General features: G+C 26.3%; 4 protein-coding genes across 4 annotated transcripts; 2 read left to right on the top strand and 2 right to left on the bottom strand.

The window, feature by feature from the left end:
• Positions 1 to 2,533: 2,533 nt before the first annotated feature.
• OCT59_028516 (uncharacterized protein) lies at positions 2,534 to 3,408 on the top strand (the record flags this gene model as incomplete). Its single annotated transcript, XM_025310677.1, has 3 exons — positions 2,534 to 2,683; positions 2,768 to 2,867; positions 2,957 to 3,408. 3 exons carry the CDS (start codon positions 2,534 to 2,536, stop codon positions 3,406 to 3,408), a joined length of 702 nt encoding a protein of 233 aa, XP_025179982.1.
• A 1,877-nt stretch (positions 3,409 to 5,285) lies between these two features.
• On the bottom strand, positions 5,286 to 8,971 carry OCT59_028515 (uncharacterized protein; the record flags this gene model as incomplete). Its single annotated transcript, XM_066147339.1, has 6 exons — positions 5,286 to 6,172; positions 6,326 to 7,576; positions 7,654 to 8,008; positions 8,087 to 8,253; positions 8,329 to 8,401; positions 8,738 to 8,971. The coding sequence occupies 6 exons, from the start codon at positions 8,969 to 8,971 to the stop codon at positions 5,286 to 5,288; spliced, it is 2,967 nt and encodes a 988-aa protein (XP_065994054.1).
• A 1,799-nt stretch (positions 8,972 to 10,770) lies between these two features.
• Positions 10,771 to 12,228, top strand: OCT59_028514 (uncharacterized protein; the record flags this gene model as incomplete). The annotated part of the gene is made up of 2 exons (XM_025310678.2): positions 10,771 to 10,914; positions 11,006 to 12,228. 2 exons carry the CDS (start codon positions 10,771 to 10,773, stop codon positions 11,798 to 11,800), a joined length of 939 nt encoding a protein of 312 aa, XP_025179983.1. The 3' UTR covers positions 11,801 to 12,228.
• A 5,776-nt stretch (positions 12,229 to 18,004) lies between these two features.
• Positions 18,005 to 21,880, bottom strand: OCT59_028513 (uncharacterized protein; the record flags this gene model as incomplete). The annotated part of the gene is made up of 6 exons (XM_066147338.1): positions 18,005 to 19,194; positions 19,435 to 20,742; positions 20,818 to 21,148; positions 21,239 to 21,411; positions 21,501 to 21,573; positions 21,647 to 21,880. 6 exons carry the CDS (start codon positions 21,878 to 21,880, stop codon positions 18,005 to 18,007), a joined length of 3,309 nt encoding a protein of 1,102 aa, XP_065994053.1.
• Positions 21,881 to 23,674: the final 1,794 nt, after the last annotated feature.

The following is a 23,674-nucleotide window of genomic DNA, read 5'->3' as shown; positions in this document are numbered from 1 at the left end:
AATAAAACGTTTTGACTAACACATGAAATTTAAAAAGTCATCATAGCAAAGTTAACGTTGGATTTATGTTGGTTAATATAACTTCTATTTTTACAAAAAATTTAACATAGCCAACATAAATAAAGTAATAAAATAATTAAATCTAGTGAGCTTTAAAAATAGATAAATTTATGAAATTTCTTAATTACCTGAATTATTTAATCATTTGCTATGATTCGTGTTTTTATTTAAAAAGTTGTGATTTATAGTAAATCTCTAAAAGATATAATAAAGATTCTTACTATAAAAACCTTTATAAATTTTCAAAATACACCAGATATCGGGTCCCTGAATTTTAATAATAATAAGATAATAATTATAATATTTGTAAAAAAGAAACTTTCTATCCAACTAAGTTTACTGTACTATATCTAGTGCAAGTATAATTTCATCATAGATTTATTTACCAATATTGAACAAATTTAAGCTATTTTTCGAAACTTTTTTTAAAAAAAAAAATAAATAAATATGGAAATTTTATAATAAAACAATTACTATGTATTAGTAGCATAATCATAAAATTATTGGCCCGCCAAACCGATAATATTATTATTGGAAGACTTAAACTATATAATAGTCTAACGCGGCACTACGTGCCGCTATTAGATTATTATAAATAATATATAAGTATTTTTTTTTTTGCAATAATTGAAAAATTCGTTAAAAGAAACCTACTGCGCCTTTTATAGGTTATCAGTTACGGCACTTTACATTACATTTTAATTAAAAACCGCTTTTGTGCTTTACTAATAAACCTGACAATAAAAAAAAATATGCTCTTTTCGTTACTTTTTTTTTTAAAAAAAAAAGTAGTGCCTCATTTCTTTTTTGAATATATCATTTTGATAAAAGATCAATAAGTAAAAAATGAAAATATCTTTTTTTTCCTCAATAAAATAAGCTTTATATTTTTTTTGGAAACTCAGTTGGGCAATTTCCTTTAAGAAAGAAAACAGACAAGTTCATCATTCTTTGCAATTCCTTTATACTAATAACCTGTTTCTTTAGGGTTTGGTCAGCTACTTTCAGCTAGATTCTTTATTAAGGTCGATAAGTTCAGTTTTTTATTTGTAATTTTACTTTTTTATTTAATACCAATATGTATTTTCTTTCTTTTCTTTAGGTTTCAACTGGATCGGTTCTTCAAAAAGTCAGGTATGTTGAATTTAATATTCATTTTTTCCACTTTTGTTTCAGTTTGCTTTATAATAACCTCCCTTTGGGTTTTCAGCCGGGCTCTGGTATTCACTTTCTTCTTGTAAAATCCAACTAACTAGCTTCAATATAGCGTTGAATACTGGTTCTTTTTGTAGATTCCTTTTGGCTTCAATTTTGAACACTTGAAGTTTTGTAATCAATATTTTGAAGCTTATTTTTCATTTTTGTAAAATTTGTAACATTTATAACTTTTTTCTTATGTAATATGGTCTATTTATTAGCACGTCTGAAATGTGACGATTGGTTTGTGTGGCGACGCGCGATCAGCTTTATTAATTTGGTTATTCTTTACCATTTTTCTATTTTAACAACATTTTTAAAAATTTTACTAAAACAATAAAAAAATTCTAAAGTAATTAAAAAAAAAAAAATATATTTTGAAAGTTTAAGTATGGAATATTATTATACATTTAAATGTTTTATACACGTGTTTTTTATAGATTTTTTAATATTACTAACTCTTTAGTCAAGTAGAATTATTTAACAAGTATAAAAACATCCATATATTATTAGCTTTTCTCAAATTTTAACGAAAAACACGAAAAACAGATATTTATTAATTATCGTGCTTTTCAAAATTGTGCTACCCACCTATAAATCATCTGATAAAAAAATTATTAGATTACAGGACGATTTATCGGACAAAAATCGGACAATGTTGTCCTGTAATCGTCCCTGTAATTATAATCATTCAGTAATCACAACGTACACAGAATTCTGAAAACTGCGATAATAAAATAATAAAAACTATAAAAGAATAATTTGTTAAATGATCTTATTATAAAAGTAATAAAACATTTTTTATTATTATAATATCTTAAGAAAAATGCTGCTTTTTTTTCTCCTCAACACTATGTTATTGTCATTGGCCATTTTTTATTATTCATTGTTAATTATATTTTTTGAACCATTTATTAAAATGAAAACATTTAAAATATACGTTTATTTATCATATGTTACTATATAACAATGATAAATTTAATTTTCTGTCTGTACCATTAAAAGCTAGCTCTTTTATATTTCATGCAACAAATCAAGGTAATTTTTTGCAATAATATACCCTTTTCAGCTGCTATTTTATATCCTCGTGTAATACATAGATCAGACGAGCATTTTTTAACGGATCAGATGGCGGATTGAGATCGGATCATCCGTCAGATCTCTTATAATAAAGAAAAAATGAAACATAATACCAAAAAATAATCTTATTCTTTGGAAATATAAAATACTAGAAAAATTTTATCCTTTCAATTCATACCCATAAAATCGAGTTAATATGAATAAAACTTTCGCTATCTATTTACTTTTTTTTGGACTTATTACATGTACATACGTTTATGCGGATGATGTGTTAGTTAAGGTTGGTGGTCCAAATGGAGAAAATATTTTTGACCCACAAACTGCATATGCCAAAGTTGGTGATAAAGTATGTATAACAATAGTCCTTTTACTTTTTTTTTTTTAATTTAAAAAGATAATAATTAAATTATTTACATATTTTTCGTTATAGATCATCTTTAAGTGGATTAGTGGAGCACATAACGTAATCGAATCTAATCTAACAGGAACTTGCATAAAATCATCGAAGCCTAATGCTTTCGCTTCAAATGGTATATTTGAGGCACCTAATACAATGACCGTCCAAATTAAACGCTACTGAAGAAATATGGTTCTATTGTGGTGTTTCTACACATTGTAGGGAAGGCATGTATGGAACTAATAAAATATCTCCCAATTCTATTATTCCAAATAATCCTATTAAGGCTACAAGCAACAAATAATACGAACAATACACCAATTATAGTTGGAGAAGCAATAGGATTATTAACCGGTGTTAGTTTATTAACAGCGGTTAGCTACTTTTTATACAAAAGGTTTAATAAAAATAATATTATACTCATCCCAGATAGCAATAGAAATAATTATCATGATTCTAAACAAATAAATAAGAGTGAAAATCAAGATACAGAAAAAGTATACAATCCCGGACAGGAGGCAGTTTCAATTTCAGAAAATACGAAAGTTTACAATCATGGACAAGAGACGATTCCAATTTCTGAAAATGACGCTTTGCAAAATTATATTGTCCAAATTGTAAGAAAAGAAATGATGCAAAACCAAAAAGAGCATAGTTCAAATGAAGTTTATTAGTAAGCAGTGTTATTGTATTTTATGATGTGTGATCATAAATATTAATACATAATTCGTTTCTGAGCAGACTTACAACCACAAAATTTTGATTAATACATTAAATAACATTTTTATATTAATATAGCTTAAATGTTTAGGAATGTTTATCTTAAAATTAATTTTAATACAATTTAGACATAATTAATTTATTTAGATAAGATCAAATAAATAAACTTTTTTTTTTACTTAACTATTGGATCATGCGGATTTTGACGGACCAATATTTTTTGTTAATGACTGTTTTTATTATCGGCTAAATATCAATCCTTTAATAAGTTTTACAGTTTAATTATACTTTTTATATACTATTACCAATTTACCATAATCTATTATCAATTTACCATAATAATAGCATGGTCACGTGTGACTGACGCTATTACTATTATATATATAGCTGAAAATTAAACTAATTCTTATACGGAAAAATTATCCACCGCAGTTATTAATAAGCTAAGTATAGCATCGCATAAAATTTTATAATTTCGGACATGTCCTTTTGAAAGAAAGAACAGAAAGAATATATTTTTTTCTCGATTTGTATCAACTTTTAACAGTAGTCAAATAAATATTTTTATTTTGATTTTGATTTTTAGAATAACAACAGATACAAATAAATAAATATATTAAAAATCTTAAAAGATTTACAGTATGTTCACGTGGCTGAAATAAACTGTAATCAAAATATTTTTGTTCCACAAACCGCAATTTGTGATTTCGTATTCTATTACATCAGTTCTAATGGTGTATTCTCACTCCTCAGTATATAAAAACATACAGTATATGTTCATAGCTGTTCAACTACGGTTTCGGTGTTCTTAGTACTATAAAAATGCAGTTAACATTAAACAGGAAATTAATTGTAGGGAGCTAACTCAATGTTAAGTCATCAAGTCGCATAAATATCTAGGCTACATTAATTAATAATTAAAAGCTATAGTAACTACTACTACTACTTACATTTATCTTGTAAATGTTAACATATTGCTATAATTTGTTAATTGACATTTCATGCTTAGTATTAGGTAATTTGTTCATTACGCAAGTCATTAAGAGACAGATTTATATTTAAATTCTTGGTATATATTGATTTATGATTTATTGCGTCATAATGATATAAAATTATAATCATATAACAATTTACACATATCTATTCACATATTTTCATTATAAAATTGAACGTTTAGTAAATACAAACATAAATTTAATAAATTAATGAAAGAATCGTCAAGAAAAAGAAGAAAAAGGAAAAATCAGAGAATTAAAAAAAGTTCCAACATATCCAAAAAAAATAATTCGTTTTATTATTTTTACATGTATTTTTGTACTTTATTTCTTTTATTTCACGATTAAAAAAATTTTTTTAATTTTATTTGAATATTATAAAATTTTTTCAACTAGATTTAATATTTATACATTAAGTAATATAATATAGAAAGAATGTAGTTCCGCCGAATCACTGCAACCTGTAGGATATAATTATTAGAACAACATAAACAATTTAAAGAATAATTTGCCATTAAATAACTGTTTAAAGTCTATAATAATTCATGTCAAATTTTTTAAAAAGAATTTATGCGCAATTAAGAAATTTACTGAATAAAATATAAAGCAAATATAATAGAATGTGTCGTTATAAAAAGATTATAAGTTTCTTGAATTTTTTTTAATTTTTCAAATGAGAATCATTTTTTATCTATTTTATAGATAATAATTTAAAAAATAAATTATATTTCAGCTGGTACTATATAATTTGTTGTATATACAGTATATATATTATAAGCATTGACATTTTCTCTAGCAGCCTTTTCATTAATATCGGTATCAAAACCGATGTATAATCATTGATCAGCTGATTTTTTATAAAATTCCAATGCTCTTGTTTCATTGAAATAAACGCCTTTTCCCAATTCATAAATTTCACCTAATTTATATAACGCAAATTTATTATCATTTTCCGCGGCCTTATGATACCAGTAATTTACTTTATCTAATTCGTTTGTTATTTCTACATTATTTTCACCAAAATTATTTTGTATATTACCGTCTTTACCGGCTGCTTCATCGTATAGCTCAAATCCTATTCTTTTATTAATTTCAGTTCCAATACCATTTACATAACAATATCCGAGTGCAAATTTTGCCACTATAAGTCCATCTTCAGCTGATTTCTTATAAAGTTCAAAAGCTTTACTTTCATCTTTATCTACACCGACTCCTAGTTCATAACATTCACCTAGATAATATTGTGCTTCATCATATCTATTTTCTGCTGCTTTTTTGTACCAATAAATAGATTTTTCTAGATCCTTCTTTTTCCCATAACCATAATAATATAAATAACCTAAATAAAATTGTCCCTGACTATCCTCATCTTTAGCTTTTATTTTAGATAATTCAAACACTTTTACATATAATTCATTTGCTTTTATTTTGTTGACTTTAGTTCCAATACCTTTATCATAACAATATCCAAGTTGAAATTGCGCGTCTAAATACTCTTTTTCAGCTGATCTCTTATAATATTCAAAAGCTTTGACTTCATCCTTTATTACACCTATTCCAGATTGATAGCATCTACCTAGATTATATTGCGGTATTTCACGTCCATTTTCTGCTGCTTTATTATACCACTTAATAGCTTTTTCCAGATCTCTTTCTGTGACTTCACCATTCTCATACAAAACACCAAGATTATTTTGTGCTGATTTATCACCCTTTTCTGCTGCTATTTTGTATAATTCAAATGCTTTAGTTTTATTAATAATAGTTCCAACCCCTCTATCATAACAATATCCAAGTTCAAATTGTGCATTTATATGCCCTTGCTCAGCTGATTTTTGGTATAGTTTAAAAGCTTTTCTTTTATTTTGTTCAATACCTTCACCATTTTTATAACAATTACCCAAATTACATAATGCAAATTTATTTCCATTTTCTGCTGCCTTTTGAAAATAATAAAGTGCTTTTTTATAATTTTGGCTATTATAATTATTAATTCCAATTTGTCTTAATCCTTCAAAATATATTGTCTTATGAATTTTAATTTCTATACTTTTGGTTTTCTTAATATCAATTATTTTATTATACTTTTGCTCAAGAATGTGTTTTGCAATGATATTTCCATTATTTATTGCATTTTCATACCAGTATAGTGCTTGGTTCTTATCTGATTTTGTCCCAATTCCATAATAAAAACAATCTCCAAGTTGATATTGAGCATCAGCTATCTTAATTTCTGCTAATTCTTTGTAATATTCAAATGCTTTAAGTTCATCTTTTTTTATTCCTTTTCCTAATTTGTAGCAGTTTGCAAGATAAAGTTTTGCAATTGTATTTTTATTATTAGTTGCCTTTTGATACCATTCAATAAATTTATTTTCATTTTTTTCAGTTCCGATGTTAAATTCATAGCAATATCCTAAATAAAATTGCCCAATAATACTTCCATTTTCTGCAGCTTTTTGGTACAAATTAAATGCTAGATTTTTATTTTCTTCAATTCCATATCCATCATTATAACATTTAGCAAGATAAACTTGAGCTATTGAATAATTATCATCTGCTGCTTTTGAAAACAATTCAAATGCTTTAATACTATTATTTTCTTCTATTTCGATATCATAATAATAAAATAATCCGAAAAACCAAATATATTTTGATTTATCTTGATTTTCCTTAAACCATTTTACAAGGTTATTTGTAATTTGATTCAATTGTAATATTTTCTGATTAATTAGTTCTTGGATTTGATCAAAAGTATAACCTGAATCATGTTTTTTGATAATAACTGAAATTAATTTATCAACAAAGATATTATTAATGTTATTAATGAATGTTGAATCAAATGAATTTCTTGATTTTGTCTGAATAGAATCATCATCAATAATGGTTGATTGAATAGATCGTAAACTTGTATCTCCATAATTAATGGCATCTAATATATTATCCAAGAATAAATCATCATTTATACTATCTAAAGATTTTCGCAACAAACTATCTTCCTTTTCTTTAATATTATTATCATTATAATCTTCAATTATATGATGTTGGTCAAGGAGAATTATTGATCTAAGAATTGAAACAACTTCTTGCATATTTGGACGTTCATCTGGCTCATGTTTCCAACATTCTATTAAATAAATAATATATATATATTAATATTCTTAATAATATTCTATTAAATGAAGAAAAATATACAGCAATTACCTGTGTATATTCTACTATATTCAACGGGAGTTCCATCGATGATGTTTTCTCTTTCACCTTTTTGTATAGCTAAAGCCAGACCTATATCATATTTCACATCATTTGCATAAAATGGTCGACGTCCACTTGAAATTTGCCACATTAAAACTCCTACGCTATACACATCAGACTTTTTATTTAATTTATAATTTTTACTTTTATTACAATTATTATATTGATTATTAAAACTTTTTGGATCCACATAAGGGATAACGCCAAACACTTCTGACATACTACTGGATTCAGCAATTTTTTTTGACAAACCAAAATCCGCTATCTTAATATTTTTCTGATGTATAAGTATATTATTTGCATGCTTTAATTTAAAAAAAAGTGTTAATTTTTGAATTATCAAATTATCAATAAAATAAATTTCAAAATTTTAATATATTACCAAATCACGATGAATAATATCAAAATTATGTATATATTCAACAGCACTTGCTAACTGAAATGCTAATTGATATTTATCATCCCAAAATAGTTCATTAAAATGATTACTTAAATAAGTCTTTAAAGTACCACTGTCGGCGTATTCCAGAACTAAAGAATATTTTTTCTCTGTATACCCATATCAAGACAATATGTTAAAAAATAAAATCGTACTAACAATATTATTAAAACCAAGCAACTCACCAGCTTCTATCTTTGTAATTCCACATAGTCGTAAAATATTGTCATGAAAATCTACTTTTTTTTGTAATTTTATCTATAAAGAATTTTTGAATATTATTTAATTAGGATATGCACAAAAGTATTATGTTAAGATTATATAGTTGGGTGCCGAAACTCTTCATATGCCGAAATTTATTGACCATATACTGAAAGTAGTTCAGCTTTTAGTATATATAGTTGCCAAATCTGAAAACCTAAACCCATTGCTAATATCCTAAGCCATTTCCAAAATCCTAATTTTATTGAAAATTTAATCTATATCTAGATTTAGTAATGGTCTAATAGTTTGGGATTTCGGCAATAGTTTCGGCAATTGCTATATGCCGAAATGTTTCGGCACCCAACTATAGTTAAGAATATTATAAATTACCTCGTTGACAACTTCTTTTAACGTGATTTTATCATGGTTAAAAGTTTTCAAAGCGAAAAATTTATCAGTATCTTTCCAATTAGCACGAACGACACTTCCATATGAGCCACTTCCTATCGGGCTTAAATTACTAAATTCTGAATAATCGTGAAAATTGAAATATTCGTTAGAAATTGATTTTTCTAACCATTTAATATAATCCTTTGATTTTTTAAGGTCGGTCTTATTTGACATTTTGACAATAGTTTAATATTCACTTAACGGAATTTAGAAGAATGTGCACCGTTATTGATCGGCGAAATTGCATTTAATATATCGGGTGCTACGTTTTTAGTGCTACGTACTCCATTGTCATAGTACGACTTGACATTAATGGATAATTAATAAAGGATATTTGTAAAACAATTTTGTACCCGCAAAACAAATAAAATTTTGATGATATATGACATCATATCGTTTCCCTAAATGTTTTATTTTTCGGAGTTAACAGAGGCATGTCATTTTAAAATTGACAAAATTTGATTTAGGGTAGAGTGTATTACGTTATACTGCATATGGAAAAAAAGATGATCATTTTTTTTTTTTGCTTCGCTCAATATTTTTTCAAAACTCACTTAAAAATATCCGTTAAAAAGTCTGGGGCCCTATTTAATTTATTTATTATACACAGTACATTCCAGAATCAAATATTTTAATACATAAATTGAGTGTATATTTATCTTCTTTTTAAGTGTGTATATAACAAAATTCATATGGCGGTTTGAATTTTTCGTTGATTTTGTGGTCACGTGACGATCTAAGAATATCACACTTTTGAATGTTACACAATTCATATTATTTATATGGGTAATCTAAATATGACAATTTTTTTAATTAGATAGATTATGACGTAAATCTCCTCTACCCCGATAGTAACGGAAAAAAATTTCTGAAATAATAATTAAATCATAAAGAAAATGAAAATTGGTTATCAAGTTTAATAGAAAAATAAATTTTTAAATTATATCTATCAACAAATAATTATCATCATAAAAAATTTAGAAAGCGTACGTCATTTAATGACGTAAGTTAGCTAAGATAGGTGCAATAAAAATTTAATCACATAGTTTGGAGGAAAAAAAAAGATTTCATATGTCTTACGATTTTTTAGCGGATTTGTAGGATTTTGAATTTTTTATAAAAAATATTTTAAATATTTGGATTATGCGATTTGGTTACAAATTGATGAACTTATCTATAAAGGAAATAAAGAATTTCTATCGATCATATTCGGATCAGCAGCAATTAATTTCTAAATGATCTTCCAATCAAACCCTGCATTTATAAAATAAAATAAGAACATATATTTTTAAAATATTAGTTAAATCTAATTAGGAAGGATATTATGTTATAGCATGGTTAAAACTCCTAAAATCTATAAATAAACATGATAAATTAGCCAATAGTAATTATGATCTTTGTTTCATAATTTCTATTGACTATTTATTTAGTTAAGTTATTTAAGTTTCAAAGTTGCTATTGACGTCAATCTTGTATCACGCTTTCCTAAAAAAAAAAAAAAATTTTTTGAATAATTTTTTTCTAAAAAAAAATGATAGAAAAGTTTTCATAAAATTTTTTTTTTATTAAAATAATCAAATATAATAGCGTAGCCTTTGCCACAGTTCGTTTCTACAGGTCATAATATTAAATTTTATTAAAAAAGTTATTAATATATATATATATACAAAAAATCTTCAAAATTTTTTTTGACTGGTCAATTAACTTATATTGCAACTGCGGTAAATCACGCGATTTTCGCGCTAAATATTATTTGATGCAGGGGTGTTACACGACTTTAATTTTTTATTTTGTTTCATCGAATAAGATATAATTAACTAACAAAGAGATTGACCATACTATTACTAATCTTTCCAATAAAAGGATCTACATGTTAAATTGCAAAACTCACGTTTGAGATCCTTACTTTTTTTAAAAAAAAAATTTACTTTCACTTTGCACCTAAAAAATTTAAAAAAAAAAATTAAAATAAAATGAATAAAACTCTTACTGTATACTTATTCCTTTTAGGAATTATTACATACGTTCATGCGATTGACATCAATGTTAATGTTGGTGGCCCAAATGGAGAAAATATTTTCTCCCCAAAAATCGTATCTGCCTCCGTTGGTGATAATGTATGTATAACAATCTTTTTATTTTGTTTCTTTATCTTAAAATAATTTAAATAATTTATATTTATTCAGATAAACTTTAATAAATTATTAGATTGTCTTTACTTGGATATCCGGTAAACATAGCGTTATCGAATCCGATGCAGCAAAATCATGCATAAAATCATTAAAACCTAACGCTTTTACTTCTGGTGGTGCATTCATGGCACCTAAGACATGGACTTTATCTTTATCAGATGATATTGTTGGAAAAACATGGTTTTACTGTGGAGTTCCCGGTCATTGTACTCTTGATGACATGCATGGTACTATTATAATTGACGATTCCTCTGTTAAAGCTCCTACTACTAATCCCGGTAAAGTTGCTCCTAATCCTGGTAAAGTTGCTCCTAATCCTAAAGTTACCCCTAATCCTCCTAATCTTGGTAAAGCTGTTCCTTCTTCTGATAATAATACCAATAATACGCCAGTTTTGGTTGGCGCGATAATAGGCGCACTGATTGGTGGTATCTTATTAACAATAGGAAGTTTCTTTTTATATAAAATGTTTAAAAGAAATAAAACCAATAAAGATATAATGTTAATACCAGGAGACCATAGGAATAATGAAGGTATAATATTAATACCAGGAAACAATGAGATGTACGAAAATAAAAATAAGTTTCATAGCGATAGTAATACAGAAGTTTACAATGATGAACAGGAAGCTAATCATGAACAAGAGGCAAATTATGGACAAGAAGCTAATCGTGGACGAGAGGCTAATCACGGACAGGAAGCAAATCATGGACAAGAAGCAATTTCAATTCCTGAAAATAATGATGCTGCTAGCTTAAAAAATTATATTACTCAAATCGTAAGACAAGAAATGAAGCAAAATCCAAAATAAATTAATATAATTAATAATAATTTATTTAATTTAAAAGAGGATATTTATTAGATATAAAATAGAATTTAGACATGTATCATAGTTATATTTAACTTTACTGAACACTTTTTTTTGTTTTCTTTTGATTATAATTTATTTACAATTGGGCGATATGACTTGATTTCTGACTCCGGTTACTATTCCTGATGCTCTTCGTAGGCATCAAAATATCGAATAGATTCTCTCAGTTTGGTGTGATCAATGAAAGGATATAGAAACAATGCATATTGAAAAAAAAACTTTAAATTAAGTAGAACTTTATTTTCTTTATTTTTTTTTCTCTTGTTGTATTATCGTTGTGTTTTTTAGTTATCACATAACTTACCAATACTTATATAATAAGGGAACAATACGATTAAAGTCTTTCAAAAATAATTGTTAAGAACTTTGAAGAAAAACAATGATCTGCTTAAAAAATTTTGACAATATCATGTGATTAACGTAGTAAGTTCGATAGAGTTCGGTCATAAATTTTGAAAAATCAAGTAAAATTATAAAAGTTTATTTCATATATTACTATGCTTCTTACAATAATCTTAATAATTTTTTATATCGTTAAATTAAGAATTTTACTTTGAAATGTAGAGATTTAATTAAATCGTTCTTTTTAGGAGAAATTTGTTTTGCAGACAAATGTTAAAAGCATTTTTTTCTATTAAGTTTATAATAATAATCAATTGAAATAATAAAACTACCTTTAAATGTACAGATTATTTGATTGATTTTGAAAATTGGTTCGTACCATAAGTATTTTTTTTTTGTTTTTATTTAAGCCGTTAAGAGCAATGATTAAATTATTTATATTCGTATTATTATATATAAATTTACACGATTATTACCGAGTTAAGTATTTGGGGAGATTTACAGTATACAGATTAAGTCAAATATTAACATTTCAAGTCTGACTACAGGTTCAGCCCAAAATGCATTTTCATATGTGTAAAGATCATTTTTGTATAAGAGAACATTGCTATTTTAACATGAATTATTAGGGTGTATTATCAACTAATTATCGCCGTTTTCAAAATGATGTACGCAGTTAAATTTGAATAAAAAAAAGAAACCCGAAAACCGAACGACGAAAACCGGACGAAATATGGACAAAAAACGGATGAAAACCGGGCGAATATTGGTATTCGAATATACAGTCACAAATAAACTGCGTACACCATTTTAAAAACGGCGATAACATTTATGTAATACTAAAAGTTTAACCAACTACATGATAACTTTAAGAAACTTGAAATACCTCATTTTTTTGTAGAAAAATTTTTTTCCTATGAAACTATGCTCAAAGGTACCAATTTTTTTATTATAAAAATGGATTCTTTTTTATTTTTTTTAAAAAAAGCAAGATATTTTATAAAAAAGATAAGTATTTGGAACACCTTTATGAATTTGAAATGAGAATAAGAGAGAGTTTCAATTTTATTTAGGTATATAAAAAATGCACCTATTTAGTGAGAGATTTCTTATAAGCTGATTTAAACTATATTACTACATAGTTTAATACTGATTAAAATTCCATAGTAAATTTTACTATAGGACTTGATGATAGGACCCCAAAAAATACATAAGGAGGTCATAAATGATCGGCAAGATTTTGGCCTAAAATAAGCCACTTTTCAGGGCCGGAATTATAATAATGCTGGCCAGTATCCAAAACAGACAATAAAATTGAGGCCGGCACTATCTAAAAAAGGCAAGTTTTTCATGAAAATTTTAAGCAAACCCAAATGTGATCTTTTTATGTATTTTTCGGGTCCTCTTAATATAGTATAATGACAGAACACCTCAATATCAAAATATTTTATATGTTCATATGTGAAACGTGATGCTTTGTACAGTTTCAACAAAATTACGAGTTTTCGGTCTTTTTATTATAACTGATCGACAAGCCGCCAAATTGAAATTTGAAAACGGCGATAATCGAAATAAAATTACAAATTTACAAATTCGGTTATGATTTGATGAAATCAGTTTTCTTAATGCCGTGACAAATAAATAAAAGTAGTAGATCTCGAGAAGAAAATTTAACTTTAAAGCTTTGCGCAAAAGTGCTTTTTTTACAAGAAGACTTTAGCTATTCTCTCTTTATAAACTTTATAAAACATACATTTTTTCTCCTTTATTTGAAGTAGCTTCTTTCCTTTTATTTTTTAAGCTTATGTAAAACACATAAAAGTATATGTTTTTGAATTTTGAAAAAAATTGACTAGTTGTCATTAGTTTTGGACTAGTGAATTTTTCATTTTCTTGCTTGAGTAGGGAAAAGACACCAAGCAGACATCTCTTCGCAGTTTTAACTGGGATTTTCTTGGGTTATTACTTATGACTTTTCTCTTTTTCAATCTTTCTTTGGGTAGGGAGCGTTGGAAAATTGATTAACATTTGGTGACTTGGTGATTTTTCTATTTTGAGAGAGTCCGGTGATTTAGGAGGTGCTATATCAATGTTTGAAGGCATGACGAGTAGAGCATATGATAGGATCAGATAATAGTTTGAATGCAATTCAGATATTTTTCTTTTAACTCCTAGACTAATTTTAGTCACAGTCTAGCGGATAGTCATATTGGATTGGCGTTAATTTAGATAGTCATTTACATTTTATGTACCTTACTAAGCCATTAATAAAATTTTACTAATTTCCTTAAGTTTAATACGAATTTCTTATAGTGGTGCAAGTTACACATGCATTTTTATTTGCTTCACTTTAGAAAATACTCTGATAAAAACTATTGCCAAGAATGTCAAAGAAATGACCCTAAAGAATCATAATATTTATATTGATTGGTTAGAAAAATCAATTGCTGATGAACACATCAACTACTAATTATTCAGAATTTAAAAATTTGGAACCGTTAGGAAGCGGTTCATATGGGAGTGTCGTTCGTGCTAAATGAAAAAATATTGATGGTTTTTTCGCTTTAAAGACTTTTGATACTAATGATAAAATAACGCTAAAAAGAATATTATCAGTTATGTATATAGACTAAAATTTTTAATATTTAAAAGTTATAAAAATATTTTAAGAACTCTATAAATAATAAAACATATATCAAGAAAAATGTTACATTATATAAACATAATGTTATTCTTGATTAAAATTTTTGAAATTAACAAAATTTAGGCCGGCATTATAAAATTGGCCAGCATTAAGAAATTTTTGGCCAGAATTACGATTTAATAATTGGCAATTTAAAGAAATTTAATAAACTTTTAGCCAATTTTAAATCATGTACTTGATATTTAACTGAAAGTCAATATTATATCAAAAATTTTGTTATAATAAACATAGTATAAAAAAACATTTCCTCTGACTGTTATATTATTATTGATAAAAAACGTTGCGAAACATTTTTTTTCTGAGTGTTTTAATATAAAATTACGTTTTGTAACTTTTTTTATATTAGTATTGATAAAAACGTTTTTTTCTGTGTTTTAATATAAAAAAACGTTTTGTAACATTTTTTTATATTAGTATTAATAAAAAACGTTGTAAAACGTTTGTTTTAATATAAAAAAACGTTTCGTAACATTTTTTTTATATTATTATTGATGAAAACGTAGTATAAAATATTACTTGAGTTATCCTATAATCTAATAATTAGAAACTAATAATTTATATCTCATTGGCTTCATCTTGCTTAGATGAATCTAAGAGTAATAATATCATAAATATTGAATTTTCTATCCATTTAATTTTTTAAAAGAAGCTGAGAAACTGGAAGGAAAAGGTGGGATTTTTTTATTTTGTAAATTAAAGAAATTTTTAAAAAAATGTTTCAAGAAAATTTGATAAAAATTTTTTTTTATCGCAATTTTCGAATTACTGAAAACAGTTTAAATAGGAAAATAAAATAAAAAAAATGATTTTTTTCAAAAACCCACGAAAACAGTAAATTTTATTGTATTTTTGGAAGGAGGTGCAATTATAACATGAAAACCTTGATTTTAGGATGAAAAATCCAACTCTTGGTAAGTTTACTTATAGAGAACTTTTAGGTTACACAAAATCTCAAAAGTCGCTTATATGCAAACTTACCGAAAAATTAAGTTTTCTGCTCTAAAATTAACATTTTCAGGTTATAATCGCACCTTCTCTATCTAAAAATGCAATAAAATTTACTGTTTTCGTGGGTTTTTGAAAAAAATCATTTTTTTTATTTTATTTTCCTCTTTAAACTGTTCTCAGTAATTCGAAAATTGCGATAAAAAGAATGTTTAAAAGAGTTTCAAAAGACCAAAACTTTATATTATAAAAAACTAAAATTTATAAAAAAGTTTTTATCAAAACTTTTGAAACATAAATTTCTTAAATTTTTTTATCATAAAGATCAAACTTGCTTGCTGCCCTATAAAAAAACTGGATACGTTTTTTATAAAGTTTTTATAAGATTTTTTTTCCTTAGAAATAACATATCATGAGAGAATACGGAAAAATGCACAATTCCATATCACAAAAACGTATCATTTGCACGATTTTATCACGGAATTTACACTGATTTTGTTACTGAATTTACATGGTTTAGTCACAAAATTTATAATGATTTGGTTACTGAATTTACTGCTTAAATTACTATTATTTACTAGTACTTTATTAAATAAAATAAAAATAAATAAAATACAAATATGAAACATTCCCTCCCAAAAATCTTTATTAAAATAAAAATGAAATGCATACCAACGTTTCTATAAGATATTTGAAGTAGTCCTAAGGAAAAACCTGTTCTTATAAAATATACAAAAAAGAAATGTTAATATGTTACTTTTATGCAAATAAAAACCCAATTTAAAAGTTTATAGAATTAGACCTAAGTCCAGGTTTGACTTTTCAGGAGTCTGACGACCTGAAAAACAAAATAAAAAGAAATGTAAAGAACGTTACTTTTACTCAAACTCCTTCCTATATAGTACCTACAGTATCTCAGGCTCATCTAAGTCTCCAAAAGTCCAGCAACCTAAAAAAAGAAGAAATGTTACTACATTTCTAATTAATATCATTTCCCTCTATTTAATATATACAGAAAGTCTGAGTCTCCAAGAGGCAACATTCCTATAAAAAAAAAAGCTCAGTGTCATAAAAAAAGAAGAAGTCCTAGCGTCCTACACGTCATCCTACAAGAAAAGAAATCAGACCGCCTACAAAAAAGAGGGAAACCAAAAAATCCAAAAAATTATAAAAATTTTTTTAAAAAACTTCTAATAAGGAAGAAGACAATAACAATAAGGTGGAAATAAATGAGAAAATTTTTTTTTTAAAAAAAAACAAAGGGAACGAAGTGATATAAAAAAAAATAATTTTTTAAAAAAGAGGGAATGAGGTGGAATCTATAAGAAAAAAAAATATTTTTTTTAAAACAAAAGCACGAAGTGGAATAAAAAAAGGAGTGAGATAAAAAGGGATAAAAAAAGAAGTGGGTAAATATAAAAGAAAAAGAGGAAAAGAAAAGGGGGAAAGCAGGAATAACAGATAATAAAAAAAAGATCGGTGATCTAAATAAATAAAAAACGTATCACAGATCATAACAATAAACAATCACGTGGTCACATTTTATGATACGGAAAGTATACGGAATGGAAATGCGGAATAATAAAATTATTAAGTTTAAAAATTCAGTATAAATTCCGTATACACAATATTCATTCCGTATACATTAATTTTTTAAAAAATCTTCAAAAAATGAATTACTTATGAAATATACGGAATTGTGATACGGAATTTTTAAAATCATATATAAAATGTATACAAAACGTCTCATTTCCGTATATAATTTTTTATAGGGCTGAATAAAAATGTTTCAAACTAAAATTTTCAAAACTTCATTATAAAAAAAAAATAAAAATGAAGTTTCGAAAGATCAACTTTAATAAACTGCAGTAGTTGTTTATGCAATTATCACCGATGCAATGAACAATGCTAATTTAAAAGAAGTTTAATAATTCATTTATTTACAAGATATTTTCTGAATTTGTCCGGAACTTGTCTAGAGTTTGTATTCCTATACATATTCTTGACATTTTTCATATCAAAATTTTCAGGAAAAAAATTCTGTACAATTTCTAGACATTTTCTGTACATGAAAATTAATAAAAATTTTTTGGACATATTACGGACATGAAATTTTGCGCAGGTGCTCAATTATTTTTCAGGGCAAAATCTGGTTATTTTCCGGACATACTCAAATATATATGGACATTTTCTGGACATTTTCGCAGACATTTTCCGGACATTCCTTTTTTATAGGGATAATATCCAAGTTGAAAATTAGCTTCTTCAAGTGTTTCAATTTCATCTACACCATTTTCTGATTCGTAACATGCACATAAATCATCTTGTGCTATTTCATTTCTATTTTCTGTTGCTTTGATATGCTGGTAGACGTCTTTTTCCGAATTTATTTCTGAACCTTCACTATTCTCATATAATAATTCTAAATTATCTTGTGAAACTTTATGCCCTTTATCAATTGCTCTTTTATATAGCTCAAATGCCTTTGCTTTATCAACTTCTGTTCCAATTCCATTAAGATAACAATTTCCAAGTTTGTATTGAGCACATAAATACCCTTGATCAGATGCTTTTTTATATGACTCAAATGCCTTTGTCTTATCAACTTCTGTTCCAATTTTATTAAGATAACAATTTCCAAGTTTGAATTGTGCAACCAAATAATCTTGATCTGCCGATTTCTTATAATATTCAAATGCTTTTATTTCATCTTTTTTTACACCATTTCCATTTTCATAACATTTACCCAAATTATAATCTGCTATCATACATCCATTTTCTGCCGCTTTGCAATACCAGTAAGCAGCTTGTTTTAAATCCTTATTTACATCCCTACCTAATTCATATAATTCTCCTAAATAATTTTGTGCACAACCATTTTTTGCTTTTTTAGCTGATTCTAAAATTAATTCAATAGCCTTTACTTTGTCAGTTTCTGTTCCAATTCCTTTAGAATAACATTTTCCAATTTGAAGTTGAGATTCCATAAATCCTTTATCAGCTGATTTTTTATAACATTCAAAAGCTTTTGCTTCATTATTATCCTCAATATAAAGATTTCCCAAATAAAATTGTGCAATGGCATTTCCATCTTTTCCCACTTTTCTAAATATATCAAATGCTTTTTTAATATTTAACTCAGTTCCATATCCATATTTATAAGAAATACCAAGCAAAATTTTTGCATTCATGTATTTTTCTTCATTTAATATTCGAGAGTACCAATCATGTACTTTATTTATTAAGATTCCTTTATCACCAGATAAATATTTGTTAATCTTATTTTCATTTTCTGCCAATTCTTTAAATAATTCAAAAGCTTTCTTCTTATCCGCATCAACCCCTATTCCAAATGCATAATGCATACTTAACAAATATAATGCATCATTATCTTCTTTTTTAGCTAGCGTTTTAACCAATTCAAATGCTTTTACTTTGTTTATTTCGGTTCCATATCCAAAATCATAACAATAAACGAGTTGAAATTGTGCATTTATATATCCTTTTCTAGCCGCTTTTTTGTATAATTCAAAGGCTTTTCTTGTATCTTTTCTTACACCTGTTCCTATTTGATAACATTTACCTAAATTAAATTGTGCAAATTTACATCCATTTCCTGCTGCTTTTTGTAGATAATAAAATGATTTTTCATAATTTGTTTTAAATAATATTTTTCCTACATAATATAATCCAAGTCGACTCAACTTTTTTGAAAATAATATATTATAAATTTTTTCTCTATTAGTATTTTTTGTTCCAATTTTATCACTAAAAATATTTTTTGTTATAATATTTCCATTCTTTCCTGCTTTTTCATACCAATATTTTGCTTGCATTTTATCAACTTTTGTTCCAATTCCATTATAAAAACAATTACCAAGCTCAAATTGTGCATCAGAAATTTCCAGTTTTGCTAATATTTTATAATATTTAAATGCCTTAATTTCATCTTTATCAATTCCTTTTCCTAATTTATAATAATTAGCAAGATAAAGTTTTGCAGTTGTATTTCCACTTCTAGCTGCTTCATTATACCAATAAGCTGATTCATTTTCATTATTCATGGTTCCAATACCAAATTCATAACAATATCCTAGATAAAATTTTCCGATAATACTTTTATTATTTGCAGATTTTTTGTACCAATCAAATGCCAACTTTTTATCACAATTAATACCATATCCATCATAATAACATTTTGCAAGATAAACTTGAGCGATTGAACAATTATTATTTGCTGCTTTTGAAAATAATTCAAATGCTTTAATGCTACAATTTTCTTCTGCTGTAACAATAATATAATAATAAAATAATCCAAGAAACCAATTAAATTGTGGTTTATCTTGATTCTGTGATAACCAATCTATAAAGTTACTTAAATTTTGATCTAATTGTAATACTATATCATCAAAATTTTGTTGAACTTGATCAAAAGTCATTCCTCCATCATGTTTCTTAATTATATAATTAATTAACTTATCAGCGACTGCGTCATATATCGACCCAAGTAGATTACTCGATGTTTGATCAGCTGATGCAATTGATGATGGACTAATTGGACTATCTAACCGATTTTGTGAACTTGTGCTATTTTCACATACATTACTACTTTCATATAAATTAATGCTGAAAGATGTAATGTTATTTGACATAGTAGTATTTAGATTTAGCATAGTATTTAATATTAAACTATTATTGAGGCTTAAATCGTGATTTATATCCATTGTTACCTTGCTTGATTCTGAATTTGGTTTATATTTTCCCAATGAAACAGAACTCTTTTTGTCGTCATTGACTTTGTAAATAATAATTTCAGGAGAAATAATTGATTTAAGTGTTAAAACAACTTCTTGTATATTTGGGCGTTCATTTGGTTCATATTTCCAACATGCTAATCAATCAGTAAATAAAATTAATATTCATGTTATTTATATCGAAATATTATATTTACTATTTAATTATTTACCTGTATATAAGTCACCATATTCAATGGGAGTTCCATCAATGATTTTTTCTCTTTTACCATTTAATATAGATAACATTAAACTTGGACCATAATTAACTTCACTAAAAGGTCTATATCCACTTGAAATTTGCCACAATAAAATTCCAATGCTATATACATCAGATTTTTTATTTAATTTATAATTTTCTTTGTCATCGAAACTTTTTGGGTCCACGTAGGGCATTACGCCAAATAATTTTGATATATTACTTGATGCTTCAACAATTTTTTTTGATAAACCGAAGTCTGCTAATTTAATATTCTTCTGATGTATAAGTATATTATTTCCATGCTTCAATTTACAATAATTAATTGTGTTAATCTCTTTATATATTAATATATATTAAAATAAACAAAAATTTTTTTAAAAAAATATTCTTACCAGGTCACGATGAATAATATCATTAGCATGTAAAAATTCTACAGCACTAGCTAGTTGTAATGCTAGGTGGAATTTATCCTTATAGCTCAGTTCATTAAAATGTTTGCCTAAGTAAGTATTTAACGTACCGCTATCAGCATATTCTAAGACTAAAGAATATTTTTGAATTTCGTCTAATCAAATCAATATTTATTATTTTATTACAATTAATTATTTATAAGAAAAAGTGTTCATTACATTATATAAGTTTTTAAATACTTACCGGTTTCTACCTTTGTGATTCCACATAGTCGTATGATATTTTCATGTACATCAACACTTCGATGTAACTTTAACTGCGGCACATATCATAAAAGTATTATTAGTATTTTGAATAATAAATTTAAATATTTTATTGATTATGATTACCTCTTTTGTGATTTCTTTAAAAGTTTGTTTGTCATCACTAAAAGATTTCAAAGCGAAGAAATGACCAGTATTTTTCCAATTAGCACGATTGACATTTCCATAAGAACCACTTCCTATTGGTAGAATATTTTTGAAGTCTGAATATTCATAGTAGTTTATATATTCATCGATAATTGATTTTTCTAACCATTCAATATAACGGTTTGAATCTTTTAAGATGGGTTTTTTTGACATTTTTTTTTATTATTTTCTAATTTAAGATTGAAATTATTCTTTTATATTTAATAATCGATCGACAAAAAAATAATATGGTAACTTATTGAGTTTGTACATCAATTTTAAACAAAATTTATTGTTTTGCACCATCAATAAAATTTTATGTACATAATTAACATGCATAAATTAATTGCGAGTGATATTCTGGGAAATCGAGAAATATGATCATCCGGACCTACTATACTGGTGAAATTAATAATAAATGTAGAAATATAAGAAACAAGATTTATTAGGGGAGAGTTATCCCATCCAATAACTGAGTTATAGTTCAATCATTGTGTGGCCAATAGGAATTAATATTACTAATAACGTTTTCAATATTGGATGTCTCATAAAAATATCGGTCATTAAAATCCCGCATATTCCTAACCGAGTGAACAATAATATAAACTATTATGACGACCAAGGAAACTATTTCTTGTTTTATTTACGAAATTAGTACTGTCGTCTCGTAAATCATTACACAAAAACGGCGAAAAATAAATCTTTTTTTTTTTGTTTAATTATCGATTATTTTGAACAAATATCGAAAATTTTTTTTCATTATATATACGCGATTTGGTACTTTTTTGTTAGAGAAAAAAAATTGAGTAAATTGGTTTCATAATAGTTCCCTTTTTTTATCTATTTCACTTTGACACTGAATTATGCCTATAGACCGATTGATTATATATACATGACTCTGATCTTTTATATTTTACGTAATTTTAGGCAAAAAAAAATTTTAATTACGTGTTTGAACAGTGTTTGAACTAGAGGTCTGCATTGACCACTATTTTACAACCCGGCCCGGACTTACAGCAAATTTCAAAATATACGGGACACTTGAGAAATTTGATTGTCGGGTTGTCGGGTAGCCGGGTTACTCGGCAGTAGGTTATTATATAATCTGATATACTACTATTCATTATACTCGTCACGTGTTATTTATACTTTTCTAATAAACAACCTACTGCCGAGTAACCCGGCTACCCGACAACCCGACAATCAAATTTCTCAAGTGTCCCGTATATTTTGAAATTTGCTGTAATATATCAAAAACCCGGCCCGGACCGGACCCGGACTTTTATCATTTTGTTGTACTATAAAAACAAAAAAATCGGCTAACTTAATTTTGGCCAGAATTACGAAAATCCGGGTTTGACGAAAATTCATGTGCCGGCCCGGACCCGGCCCGTGTGAATTTTGAAGAAAATTTGCCAGCCCGGATCCGGGTCCGGGCCGGGTTAGGGTTTCCGGGTTCCGGGTTCCGGATCCCGTTTGCGTTTGAACTTTGATAATCACGCCAATCATCATCTGTGCAACACTAAACTCGATTAATGAATATGATATGAGACTTTTGAGATTATTGTAAGCCTCTTTTTCAATTTTTTTTTCCAACATATAATTTAGGTTAAAATTAGAAGAAAATTAGGCCATAATTTTTTAAATGAATTATAACATTTAATTCGGGCCAAAATTAACATTAATTCTGGCCATTTTTTTTTGTTAAATTCCTTTCACCTCAACCTTCGATTGATGTGGCTTGAAAATTTACTACGCCTCAAAAATTTTCGGAAGGGCCGATATGCGGCGCAATTTCAATATACTGTATGTTCCTAAATAAAAAATGTTCAATATCAAACCGAAAAAAAAACATCCTTTCACTATAATTTCTGCTTCATACGTGTTTTTATATTGTATATATTTTACGTTTAAAATCTTTTTTTTAAAAAAATTTCTTAGAGTCGCTATTTATATCGTCGTCATTTT

The sequence above is a fragment of the Rhizophagus irregularis genome, chromosome 8 (genome assembly GCF_026210795.1).
Source record: "Rhizophagus irregularis chromosome 8, complete sequence".
Taxonomy (NCBI): Eukaryota; Fungi; Glomeromycota; class Glomeromycetes; order Glomerales; family Glomeraceae; genus Rhizophagus; species Rhizophagus irregularis.
Note: the sequence above shows the minus strand (reverse complement) of the source record. Positions and strands in the feature narration are given on the sequence as shown.